General features: G+C 44.7%; 1 protein-coding gene across 3 annotated transcripts in view; it reads left to right on the top strand.

The window, feature by feature from the left end:
- znf462 (zinc finger protein 462) overlaps nucleotides 1-13,979 on the top strand; it is a 103,861-nt gene that overhangs the window by 57,060 nt on the left and 32,822 nt on the right. For all 3 annotated transcript variants that reach the window (XM_068030531.1, XM_068030533.1, XM_068030532.1), the window contains exons 3-4: nucleotides 1,785-2,033; nucleotides 3,954-9,688. In XM_068030531.1, coding sequence (XP_067886632.1) covers nucleotides 1,814-2,033; nucleotides 3,954-9,688 — 5,955 coding nt within the window. In that variant the 5' untranslated portion in view covers nucleotides 1,785-1,813. The remainder of the gene's footprint in view (nucleotides 1-1,784; nucleotides 2,034-3,953; nucleotides 9,689-13,979) is intronic.

Raw genomic sequence — 13,979 nt, 5'->3', positions numbered from 1 at the left:
CAGGCTTGTGCTGATAAGTGGCAAGTAACATTCGCGCCACACAAGTGCCAGGCAATGACCATCTCCAACAAGAGAGAATCTAGCCATCTCCCCTTGACATTCAGCAGCATTAACATCGCTGAATCCCCGACTATCAACATCCTCGGGACTACCATTGACCAGAAACTGAACTGGAGTAGCCATATAAATACCGTGGCTACAAGAGCAGGTCAGAGGCTAGGAATCCTGACTCCCCAAAGCCTGTCCACCATCGACAAGGCACAAATCAGGAGTGTGATGGAATACTCTCCACTTGCCTGGATGGGTGCAGCTCCAACAACACTCAAGAAGCTCGACACCATCCAGGACAAAGATGCCCGCTTGATTGGCACCCCATCGACCAACATTCACTCCCTCCACCACCGACGCACAGTGGCAGCAGTGTGTACCATCTACAAGATGCACCAAGGCGCCTTAGACAGCACCTTCCAAACCCGCAAGCTCTACCATCTCGAAGGACAAGGGCAGCAAATACATGGGAACACCACCACCTGCAAGTTCCCCTCCAAGTCACACACCATCCTGACTTGGAACTATCTTGCCATACCTTCACTGTCGCTGGATCAAAATCCTGGAACTCCCTTCCTAACAGCACTGTGTGTGTACCTACCCCAAATGGACTGCAGCGGTTCAAGAAGGCAGCTCACCACCACCTTCTCGAGGGCAATTAGGGATGGGCAATAAATGCTGGCCTGGCCAGCGTTGCCCACATCCCATGAATGAATATAAAAAAAGTTGAGGCAGAAACCCTCAACTCATTCAAAAGTGTCTGGATATGCACCTCAAGTGCCATAACCTGTGGAGCTACAGCCCAAATGCTGGAAGGTGGAATTAGACTGAGAGGCTCATTTTTGGCTGGCGCAGACATGATGGGCCAAATGTCCTCTTTCTGTCCCATAAACTTTCTATGATTCTATGGTTAAAGAAACTAAGCAGATAGGAATCACTGGGGTAAGTGGAACTGATGCACACCAACATGTGTTTTATAATATGTACATAATTGGCAAAAAAAGAGTTGCACCTTTTGTGATCACAGGATGACCCAAAGCGCTTTACAGTCAGTAAAGTACTTTTCAAGTGGAGTCACTGTTGTAATTTAGGAAATGATGTGCTAAGTAAGTCTGCTGGACAGCATTGAGCCATTTTCTCTGTGGGATAAGCATCTGTGAAGCTCTTTGAACATTCCTTTACATTCAAGGTTGTTTATTCTGACCAACAATGATATTCTTTTATTAAAAAGGAAGTCTTGCATTTGTATAATGCCTTTCATGACCTCAGGAAGCCCCAAAATGCTTTACAGCCTATAAGCATGTTTGAAGTGTTTTCGCTGTTGTAATGTAGGTAACACACCAGCCAATTTGCTCACCGCAGGATCCCACAAACAGCAATGTGATAATGACCAGATAATCTGTAGTTGATTGAGGGATAAATATTGGCTAGGACACCATGGAGAACTCCCCTGCTCTTTTTTGAAATGGTGGTCACAGGATCTTTTTATGTCCACCTGAGAGGAAAGACAGGGCATCAGTTTAACGTCTCATCCGAAAGACAGTACCTCTGACAGTGCAGCACTCCCTCACTACTGCATTAGAGTGCCAGCCTTGATTTTTTTTGTTGTTGTCTCTGGAGTGGGACTTAAACTGACAGCCCTTTGACTCAGAGGCAAGAGGGCACAGCTGACATCATCTTGTCCTTTTGAACTGGTTTCAATCTATAACCAAAATGCTAATTTGATTGTGTTCCAGATCCCTCTAATTGAAAGACTTTCAAAGTAATGGAGGCCCTGCAGTGCGATGGATGCGATTACCGAGCAGAAACTTATGATGATCTTAAGGCTCATATCCAGGATGTTCATACTGTGTTTTTGCCCCATATGGAAGCTGCTGAAGAGGATACCAGTCAACCTGGATCTGTTACACCAACCCAAGATCCTGAAGCTGATGTGAGCCTTCCTGCTGTGAAGACTGAACTTGGTTCTCCAGTGGAAACAGCAGGTGAGTTTGATTTTTAAAAAAAATTATAAGTACAAATGCAATCTGTTCATTTATTGGTGCATTGTTTCAAGTCACAGCCGTGATGACACACTCAACAGGTGCCTTGCATTGTTTGCACTTGGTGTACTTTAGACTTACAAAGTTGGCAGACAAAATGGTTGGCCTCTGCCAGTTAATGTTGAGATTTCTTTCTGCTCCAATGACATTTTTCAGTTTTAAATTTGGAAAGTGGCCTTTTTGAAGAACAAATGGGAAATCCAGCGTGGCTGCCTGGGATCATCACACAACTGTGAAAGATGACTCACCTAAATTTCCTTTCATGAAACTACCAAAAACACTAGTGTATGCAATTGATGTGACCAAAATAAGCTTTCTTTTTAAAAAAAAAAAGAAAATATTTTATCAGCCCATCTGCAGTGTCATGCCATGTTTTAAACATATCTGATTCCCCAAATCCTTTAGCAAATAACCTTTTGTGATTTTGCTTAATAGGCCCTCAATAATTTTGCCTCAGATGTGATTTAAATTAATATTTTGAGGAACTTGAGGTTAAATTTGTTCTTTTAATATGCACATTCTCTAAGCTGATATCGTGGGTGTTACATAAAAGAGCTGTGCTAAAAGCTGTGTTAAACTGTTCCAATGCAGTACGTGTAGCTGTGTATGTCATCACAGGCACTACATTTAATGAAATGTAGTCAAAACAGGTAATGATGTTACAACCGAGGCCATCCGTGGCCGAGACCGTATCTAATTACCCCCAAACTTCTGTAGAAAAGAATATTAAACTCTTTTTGACTCTGAGCTCGGCTCAGAAATTATTGTAATCTGTTTGCCAAAATAGCTTGTGTGTAACCGGGCAAATGAAATACTTTTGCTTGTCTTGCATTCTGAAGTAACATGCTATTTGTTAGTGATTTACCAGCTACACAAGTTGTACGACAGCGATGTACTGCATGCAGTGGTAGAGCTTGTCCTCTATCAGAATGAATTTTTGTAGTTCATTAATTGTGGCAGAGGCGAGAGCACTGTCACTGAGCCACTGCTGATTGAGAAAACTGCACTGCTTTTCTAAGGAGGGATGTAGGAAGAAATTGCAGGGATTCAGTGACACTTTCCTAATGGGCATTGGGACCAGTTCCCCACTAATGGAACGAAAGAATATGTTCCTCAGAATTATTTGTCTGCAGTTTGTGGCCTATTGTGGCTAACTGCAAAACTAAAGGTTTATAACACTTGGAAGTGCCTGATGTGGAGAACAACTTGAAGTACTGGGTGAAAAATAGAATTACGTTGCATCTACAGCAGAGAAGCAGATGCAAGCCTCGCTTCCTCTCGCCTCATTTCATGTAACCCTATCAACTTATCAAATAGTCCTTTGCAAAGAGTATAAAGCCAGAACAGGAGACTTTGTTTCATTAGGGCAGTTTTTATTTATCACATTTTTATAATTACGCGATTTGGCTATAGTAAAATTGCTGGTGTAGTATGTAAGTTGAAGTGAGTTGTTGTGATCTGGAATGCACTGCCTGAAAGGCCAGTGGAAGCAGATTCAATAATAACTTTCTAAAAGGAATTGAATAAATACTTGAAAAGAAAAAATTTGCAGGGCTGAGGGGGAAAGAGCAGGGGAGTGGGACTAATTGGATAGCTCTTTCAATGAGGCATGATGGGCCAAAGGGCCTCCTTTTGTGCTGTACAATTGCTTTGTTTGAAAAGTTAGTGCAAGCAAATCCTCTTGTTCAGCCAACTTCAGTCTGGGCAATTTCAGGTCCTATTAGCACTACTGCTGTGTCATTCGTGATTTAACCGTGAATAATAGAACCATGAAAACTAAAGTAGCATTTATTGGTGATCTGAAGTTTACCATGTAACATAGCGTGAGTGAAATTTTGATAATTCATCCTTTTCTTTTTAAAGCACAAAATTCCTTTCATCCTGGCTCTTCCAGTTTCACCAGTAACAGTCCAGTTCTGTACAGTCATCATGTCGAACAGCAGTCGAGACCTACTAATAAGTTCTTCCAGTGCAAATACTGCGTCCGGTACTTTCGATCCAGAAATCTTCTCAGTGAACACACTAGAAAGATCCACGGCCACGTTGAAGGGCCATCATTCGGCGGTGAGACCTCAGATATGGCCCCACCTCCAGCACCTTCCAGTTACCACGTCCTCCTGCATGAAGGGTTTGGGAAAGTCTTCGCCTGCCGGTTTTGCACCTACAAGAGTCCCCGACGAGCACGGATTGTCAAACACCAGAAGCTGTGCCACAGGTCTGCCACGAAGGTGCAGGAAACGATGGGCAATGTGCCAATGGATGCGGTGGAACGCAGCATCCTGGAAGCACAGGTGAAACCCTTGACCAAGTCAAGGGGCAGCTTTTGCTGTGAATGGTGTGGATACCACACCTCCAGGAGAGAACGCTGGTGTGACCATTTGATGAAGAAGCATCGAAATCTTTTAGCTCAGGGTTTGGTGAAGATCATTTCGTCCCTGAGACAGCAACAGTCAGGCTCAAACGGTAGTCCTTCAAAGCCCCAACAGAAGGACGCACAGCAGACTTCTAATTCTAATTATCTGCCAATGAAGGTGACTGAGAGGGAAATGCAATCGCCTCAGTATCCTGCTCTGAAAGGCTCTTTGGGAGGTTCTGCTTTGAAGCAGACTCCTGCTGCTGTTACCAGGTTTGCTCCCATTAAAATCAAGTTTCCCTTTCCAAAAATGAAGCCCAAACCTACTCCTGATCCCGGTGAAGTTGGGGTAACTGGGAGACCTTCCTTTGGAATGGGGGACCTGAATGTGCCCAATTCCGGTTTGGAAACCAGCAGTTTGTTGAGTGACGATCGGAGTAGTTCTGATGAAGATGAGCAACAGGACGTCGATGAGATGGACTCTTTGGTATCCCAGAGCTCAGAAGGATCGGGGAAAAAGTTGTTGACAATTGGGAACACCAAGCTGCTCGAAACCAAGGGAATTCCCTTCCGGAAGTATATGAATAGGTTCCAGTGCCCCTTCTGCTCATTCCTCACGATGCACCGCCGCAGCATCTCGCGCCACATTGAAAACATCCATTTGTCGGGCCGGACCATTGTCCACAAGTGTAACCTTTGCCCTTTCACCTGCACCACTGCTCAGAAATTAGTAGCCCACAAGCAGTCCCATTCCTCAGAATGGGACACAGTGAGCTTACAGAATAGCAGCACTGCTCCCTTGAATGAGAGCGTAGTGACTGTGGATGCCAATCAGAGCCAAGCGGTCAATGGAGAAAAGCCTGCAGTAGTAGTGGATTCTAAACAGCAATATCCTTACAAATGTACTATGTGCAGCTATTCTACAGTTACCCTAAAGGGGCTTCGGGTACACCAGCAGCATAAGCATTCATTCTGCGACAATGCCTTGCTGGCAGCTAGTGAGGAGGCGACCGATGCATTACAGGACACTGCATCGCAGTTTGAAGCTCTCCCATCACCAGGTATTGTGAAAACTCAGACCTCAATACTCGGATCGACATCCAAGAATTCTTTTTTATTTAAGAAAGGCAAAAGGTTGGTGACAGACAGTCCGCTGGACTTGTCTCCGGCAAAGAAGCGCACAAGGATAGATGAGATAGCAAACAACTTGCAGAGTAAAATCAGCCAGGCCAACCAACAAGTTAGTGAGGTGGAATCAGTGATTGCAGTTGATGCCGAGGAGGAGGAGGAGGAGGAGGAGGAGGACGTGGACGTGGAAGTGGAATTGGATGTAGACGGTGATCTAGATGATGAGGAAGGGAAAGTTGATCATCTGATGGAGATGCGGAATTACACTTATAGTGGCCACCAGATGTGGGTTGAAGGAAGCGATGGTTATGGAGCAATGGAACAGGATTATTCTGTTAGCAACAGTGCAGAGATTGAATTGACTCTTTCTGGCGATGAGGATTTTTATGGCAGTTCCAATTCAATGGGGCAATGTGACGGTGCAACACGCAAGCAGGGTGGGAATGCGGTTTACAAAAAGGGTAACATGGAAAATAGGGATACCTTCCAGGAAAACTCGGAAGCAGGTGAAGACTCTGGGAAGATTTACTATTGCAAACACTGCAACTTCAGCAACAAAGTGGCCCGCAGTGTGAGCACCCATTATCAGCGAATGCATCCTTACATTAAATACAGCTTCAGGTACATCGAGGATCCGACGGATCACAGTGCAGTGTACCGCTGCCTTGAATGTTTTGTGGAATATGCGGAATTTGAAGACTTGCGGCAGCATTATGCTCAGTTCCATCCTGAAGCTCAGAATATCCTAAACTTCCATCAAGCCAACCTGACCTACAGGTGTCGCTTCTGCTCCTATACGAGCCTGAATGTGCGCAGCCTCATGCCTCATTACCAAAGGATGCACCCCACCGTGAAGATCAACAATTCTATGATATTCTCCAGTTATGTAGTCCAGCAAACCAACGAGATCAGTGCAGAGTCCCAGACTCTGAGAGAAATTCTCAACTCCGGTGTGAAGAATATTGGGACGTCCACCCCGCTGTCTCAGCGCGCTGCTCCCTCAAGCCCTTCGAACATGAACTCGCCCAAGAACATGAGCCCTAAACAAGGAGAGGTGTCAATGATCAGTGCTGTGGTATACAGTTGCGATGTCTGTTCATTTTCCAGTCCAAACATGCATTCAGTCCTGGTCCATTATCAGAGAAAACACCCAGAGGAAAAGGCATCCTATTTTCGAATTCAGAAGACAATGCGTGTGGTTTCTGTCCAAAATCCTGCAATCAGTGCTCATAATGTTGTTGAGATGAGTTCTGCATCTTCGACTAATGACCCTCCAATCACTCCTCAGCCAGCTGAATTTGAACAATTGTATTACTGCAAGCATTGTGTTTATAGCAACCGTTCGGTTGTCGGTGTGCTTGTCCATTATCAGAAAAGGCATCCGGAGGTTAAGGTAACCGCAAAATACATCAAACAGGCACCTCCGACTCCAGCCCTCAAGAAGACGATGGAAGAGCTGCAGATTACACCTGCAAGGCCACTAATGGCAAACCATCTGAGCAACGTGACCAAGAACAGTTTTGATACTAGAGACCTTGGTTCTCAGCAAAGATTGGCTGAAAAGGGAGAGGGAGAACTAATGTTCTTTTGCCAGCATTGTAATTACGGGAATCGAACAGTTAAGGGGGTGGTCATTCACTACCGGAAGAAGCATCGCGACATCAAAGCGACAGCTGAGCTAGTCCGGCAGCACACAGCAGCAGTGAGAAGCCAGCGCGAGAGGGCAACGAACAACCAGGCTGTTGTTACTGTGCCAGTGGCCAACACGCAACTGGAGCCAGATGGCGAGCAGTTGCGATTCTTCAAGTGCCGACATTGCTCCTACACAGCGCATTACCTGTACGCTGTGAAAAAGCACCTGAGGAAACAGCACCCGAGTGTGAAGGCTACAGTCACAACTATTCTACGGTGGGCATTTCAAGATGGGGTAGTGACTGCTGGATATCACTGTGAATGGTGTATTTACTCACATCAGGAACCAAGTGGATTATTAATACACTACCAAAAGAGGCACCCAGAACATCCTGTTGATTACACTTATATCTCCAGCAAACTTTGGGCAGGTCCTGATCCTTCAGCCAACCCGTCGCAGATTGCCTTCATTGATCTCAAACACTACAAATGCAGAGATTGCGTGTTTGAAGCTGCCTCAATCTGGGACATTACAAACCACTATCAAGCCTTGCATCCATGGGCTGTCAGCGGTGATGAGTCTGTGCTGCTCGACATTATCTTAGGAAAAGACGCATCGGAGCAAAACAACCCGACCGCTCATGACTACTCTGCTCTGGATTCTTCCAGCATTCACGAATCCAATCTGGTTGAGGACGAAATGCCCTTGAAAATCTCGGTTCCTTCTCTAATAAATGCTCCTCCCAGCGCCCCCACCAATTCCATACCCAGTGGGTCCCCATACCAGTGTAAGATTTGTAAGTCTGAGTATAACAATTTGCATGGTCTTTTAACCCACTATGGGAAAAAGCACCCGGGTATAAAAGTTAAAGCGGCTGAGTTTGCCCTGGAGAAAGACGAAAAGCCCAGCACCCTGTATAAATGTAGACATTGTCCGTATGTTAATACGCGTATCCATGGCGTCCTGACACACTACCAGAAGCGGCACCCTTCTATAAAAGTCACTGCTGATGACTTCATGAACGAGGCTGAGAAACTCCCAGATGGGCAGAGCAATGATTTGGAAGAGATGACGAAAGTCCCAAAGCAAGGGTTTGGTGCCTACAGGTGCAAGTTGTGTCCATATGCACATGGTTCCCTGGAGAAGCTAAAGATCCACTATGAGAAATATCACAGGCAGCCAGCCATCGACATGTTCACTGATTCCATGACTGAAACAGTGGAACCTGAGGAACCAAATACCTCTGAAGAATATAAAGATAACGTCAAAGCAATAACTGAAGCAGAAACAAAGGTCTCTCCTCCAGTGGTTCCTCCCTTTGTAAGTGGCTGCTCAGATCTTAGTACTTTATTTAAATGTCAACTGTGCAAATACTTCTGCTCCTCCAGAAAGGGCATAGCGAGACACTACCGTAATAAGCACAACAATGTCCGAGCTCAGCCGGAAGGTAAGAACAATATCTTCAGATGTGCCTTGTGTGCGTACACTCACCCGCTCCGCAAAGGGCTGGCTGCTCACTACCAAAAACGCCACGATATCGATTCATACTACACGCATTGCTTAGCTGCCTCCAAAACAATGATCAGCAAGAAACCAGAGAAACTCATCCTTCCTGTTGAGTCCAAGCCAGAGTCTCCGCCCCTGAGTGAGGAGCTCAGGAGAGCAGTGGAGAAGAAAAAATGTTCATTGTGCTCATTCCAAACTTACACGAAAAAGGGTCTCGTATCCCATTACATGAAGCGACACCCTGGAGTCTATCCCAGAAAGCAGTACGTGAGTAAGTATAACGGCTATTTCACTGTTGTTTATTCTGATGACAAGGAAGAATGCGTTGTAAAGAACGAGGTCAGTGGTATAGAAACAACTGAAATGACTAAAGGAAGAGAGAGTGAATGGCTACCCTTCAAATGTGTGAAGTGTTTCAAGCTCTCATTCAACACGCCAGAGCTCCTTTGCATGCATTACACGGACCACCACAGTCGGGACCTGAAGTTAGATTTCACATTGCTTCCCGGCAGCACTCGCTCGCACAGTCCCACCTACGAATGCAACCACTGCTCCAGCAAGATCCTCAGCACGATGGAACTGAGTGTTCATCTCACCCAGCACAATGAGCATTTCAGTAGACGTGCAAAGGTGCATCGTGAAAAGATGAAGGTGCTTGAGGAAGCTCGGCCTGAAGGGGAAGCTCAGCCTGAAGGGGACGAGCAATTTAAAGGGGACGAAGATGGTCAGCCTCAAGGGGAAGGTCAGCCTCAAGGAGCAGGTCAGCCTCAAGGAGCAGGTCAGCCTCAAGGAGCAGGTCAGCCTCAAGGAGCAGGTCCGCCTCAAGGAGCAGGTCCGCCTCAAGGAGCAGGTCCGCCTCAAGGAGCAGGTCCGCCTCAAGAGGAAGATCCGCCTGAAGGGGACGAGGAAAATCTTAAAGAGGAGAAACTGAAAGAGGAGAAACCAGAGTCTGCGGAAATAGACAGCAACAAGAATCAGGTATGTGGGACACAGAACAATTGCATGCTATACTTGTGTAATGCTGCAGACCATGACACTAACGCCACCTTTCATATGAACTGTTTCAGAAGATAAATATGGGGGTTCTTTTTAATGCAGCAATTTGTAACAGAAGATCAAGACAGCAACATAAATGGTCATTGCAATTTGGTATTTGCAAGCATCCAAAATATTGTTAAGGGATGGGGGAAGTTAGAAGAGGAAATGTATTAAATTGAGCTATGAATGTTCCATCCATAATGGGGTAGGACTGAGAGAGAGACCTCTGATGTGCATTTAATATGTGCTGGCCCTAGACTTTACTAGCTATAAGATTACCTGTGTGGATTGCATTGTAATCCTGTGCACATGTTAGGTCTCAATAATGGATGATACTGTCATCACCACTAATGGCCACTGATATAAAACCACTGCATATAAATTTGTATACTTCACACCCACCCTTTACAGTGCTCAGCTTTTTCCCAAAGCTGTTTAGATAGCTTGTAAATCACTATAGCTTCACTGTTGTAGTTTTGCTGTTGTACCACAAGCTTCTTCCCAATTCTTGTTTTAAAAGAGTATTTCCTACCTGCCCTCTTCCCCCATTTCTTTCATATAATCACATTCTTGAACTTTACATTTTCTCTCTGCCAGTTTCCATCATGACCTCCATCACTGCTCAAGATATTAAGAGGGTGGCTGTTATTCGATTGCACTTTGATTAAACATAGCTGCATTGAGTTACATTGAGACAACAGCACAGGAACAGGTCAGTCGGCCCAACTGGTCCGTGCCTGTGTTTATGCTCCACATGAGCCTCCTCCCATCCCTCTTAATTTCACCCTATCACCATATCCTTCTATTCCTTTCTCCCTCATGTGTTTATCCAGATTCTCCTTAAATGTATCTATACTATTCACCTCAACCACTCCATGTGGTAGCGAGTTCACATTCTCACCACTCTGAGTAAACTAGTTTCTTCTGAATTTCCTATTGGATTTATTAGTGACTATCTTTTATATTTATGGCCCCCAGTTTTGGTCTCTTTCTCCCCCCCCCCCCCCCCCCCCTCCTCAAGTGGAAACATTTCTCCACATCTATCCTATCGAACCATTTCATAATCTAAAAGTCCTTTCACAATCTTCGATCTGTGGTGGTTCCATTGGTAGAGCTTTGAGGAAGCTGTCCTATTACAGGTGAAAATTGCAGTATGATTACAGTGCCAGTTTGTAACTAGCTGCACCTCCTCATTGTGCAGCTGTGTTTAGGAGATGCCACAAACAGCTATGTGGGTCTTCTCTGATTCACAATCTTTTATGAACAATATTCAAGTACAGCCTATAGATTCACAACTTACCACTGCCTTGGACACTCAGAGATGTTCTATTTATATAGTGTTACGACTGGGTGAGAAAGGTGTCTAGGGGTCTCTCTCAGCCTTCATCTGCTCTTACTGTAACACGGTTTAATTTTAAACACACTGTTTTGAGCTCCCCCTTGGTGAATCCTTATTCACCACTTTCCAATTATAAGATGAAAAAATGAGCACAAACAAGCTTTCTTGGGTTTAAAGAAGAAATGGTGAAATTTATTAAAACTTAAACTCTAATTCGGTTGATGCCTATGGGTACAATACGCACCCACGCTAGCATGCATACGTGATACACACATGCAAATAGAGACAGAAAAGAGCAGAAGAAAAATAAAGTGGAGAGGTTTGAGGCAATATCTGAAGAGTTTCTTTATTATGGTTCTTCGAGCTCGCTGTAGAGTCCTTTTGTAGGTAGTTCTTGCTTTTTGTTGGGGCCCAGTATTATTCTTAAACCTTGTTCAGCGTAGGAGACTTTTCTCTTTTGGGGTTCATGTGTCTTCAATGGATTCCGAAGCTGGTGATAAAGAGATAGGAGTAGACAGGAGAGAGGTCTTCTCAACCCAGGAGCAAACAGCCTTCTGTCTTCAAACACACTTTCTCCAATTTAAAACACTCAGTTCAGAACTCTGCAACAGCCAGTTAGTCATGTGACTAAACTGGTCTGACCACGTCTGTTCTGTGTATTGGGAGCAAGGACTGGTTCCATTGTTCCAACACAGTCAGCTAGTATGCAAAAATATCTTTCCGGCTAGAGGCCTGGCAATTCGTTGTAACAAGCCCTCTTCCCAGCAACAATTTGAAGTTTAATGCATGTGGCGAAATTAATAATGCCTCATTCTTGGCAGGTTGGGGCCTGCATAACAAAAGCGAAAGAAGAAACCTGCATTACATGACGTCAGGACATCCCAAAGGGTTTTACAGCCAATGAAGTACTTTTTGAAGTGCTGTCATGGTTGTAATGTAGGAAACGTAGCAGCCAATTCGCGCACAAGGTCCTTCAAACAATAATGACCAGATAATCTGTTGTAGTGATATTAGTTGAGGGATAAATATTGGCCAGGACACAGGGGAGAGCTTCACTGCTCTTCCTTGAAGGAGTGCCTTGGGATCTTATTTACATTCACCTAAAAGGGCAGCCAAGGCCTTGGTTTAATGTCTCACTGAGAGTGTCAGCCTAGATTTTGTGCTCAAGTCTCAAGTGGGACTTGGAGTCCACAACTACCTGACACAGAGGCAAGTATGCTACACCACTGATCACAGCTGACATGGTACTCTGCAGCATTTGTGCCATGTCTCCTTACTGTTGCTAGGTAAGGATATTAAGGGTAATGGAGCCAAGGTGGCTAGATGGAGTTGAGATACAGATCAACCATGATCTAATTGAATGGTGGAGCAGGCTCAGTGGGCTGAATGGCCTCCTCCTGTTCCTTAATTCTTTCCAGTTCCATCACCTGTCATTTCAAATTTGTCTTTCAGACTCTTTCCCCTTTTCACTTTGCCCCTTTTGGGTTTCCTACTGTACCTTCCAATCCAAATGAATAGCACGTGTTTGTGTCTGTTGTGACTTCCCATCTGCTCTCTCAGTTCCTGTAAATCACCTGGTTTCAGTATCCCCTCACCTTTCTGTTAATTCATCTGTTGTTTCCATCACTTCCTGATTCTCTGACCAGCTTTTTAGAACTGTTCTTAGTCAAGCAAAATTAGATCCAAGACCTGTTAAGTTTTCTTCTGCTGAAATCACCAATGGGGTTAGCTTTGCTTCACTATTACAAAGTCCTTTGTTCCACTGAATTTGTCTATTCATATTCCCTGATCATACTGACTGTCTCCTAGAATTTTCCTTGCTTCCAAATTCTATATTTGTCTTTTCTGACCGCCATTTTATGTCTGCCTCTTGCAGAGCACCTTGCAACCCTCAATCAGCCATGTCTTGTTTGCTGCTTTTGCAAGTCCAGTTGCTGCTTTCACTCTTCTGGCACTCCTGATACTTTAGCTGGCCTGATTGGCGTCTTACATTGCTCCTACCCCTCCCTTCAGTTGGATCTAATATGTTCTGTTTGCATAACTATCACCCTTCCGTCTATTTCATAAAATGCTTGGCCTTTTTTTTGCACCTGACTTTCTGATTGGCTTGAAGTATCCTGAGCCAAATTTATTTCCGCATGCACCCTCTGTAAATGTACTTATTAACACCCGCAAATGTAACTTTAATCGAAAAGGTGCTTCAGTCGCAGTCTTCCTGGCCCTTTGAGCAGCTGCTCCTTCTGGCCCTTTGCCAGAACTGTCATTCTGAAACCAGCTTTCCTCAACCTTTCTTTTTGTCCTTGCAGTTGCTAACTTTCCTAAAGAGAAACCTGACTTTTTTTTGTTCGGCTTAATTTTTTTTCTCCATTTCAGGCGACCTTGTTGAAGATCCACCCTGTGTCACTTCATTTGTCTTTTTCTTTGACCGCCATCAATTTTTGTTCCAGCCACGTAGGTTGGATGTTCGATGCTCTGTGGATTCCTGTAAGAGTTCAATATGTGCTTCCAAATTTACCCCTGACCAATATCATTTTTTTCAATCTCTTGCACTGATTCTACCTATGGCTTGATCATGGCAACTTTTAGTTGACCCCCAGACTCAACAGCTTTTTAGGGAAAAGAGTTCCAAATTTTCACTCCCCTTTGTGTGAAGTTCCCCTCCAAGTCACACACCATCCTGACTTGGAACTATATCACCGTTTCTTTACTGTCGCCGGGTCAAAATCCTGGAACTCCCTTCCTAACAGCACTATGTGTGTACCTACACCCCAAGGACTGCAGCGGTTCAAGAAGGCGGCTCACCACCAACTTGTCAAGGGCAATTAGAGATGGGTAATAAATGCTGGCCTTGCCACCAATGCTCACATCCCGTGAAAGAATGGGGGAAAAAAA

This window comes from Heterodontus francisci, chromosome 4, assembly GCF_036365525.1.
Source record: "Heterodontus francisci isolate sHetFra1 chromosome 4, sHetFra1.hap1, whole genome shotgun sequence".
In the NCBI taxonomy this organism is placed as follows: domain Eukaryota; kingdom Metazoa; phylum Chordata; class Chondrichthyes; order Heterodontiformes; family Heterodontidae; genus Heterodontus; species Heterodontus francisci.
The sequence above is the reverse complement of the archived record's forward strand: the minus strand, read 5'-3'. Positions and strand labels throughout refer to the sequence as shown.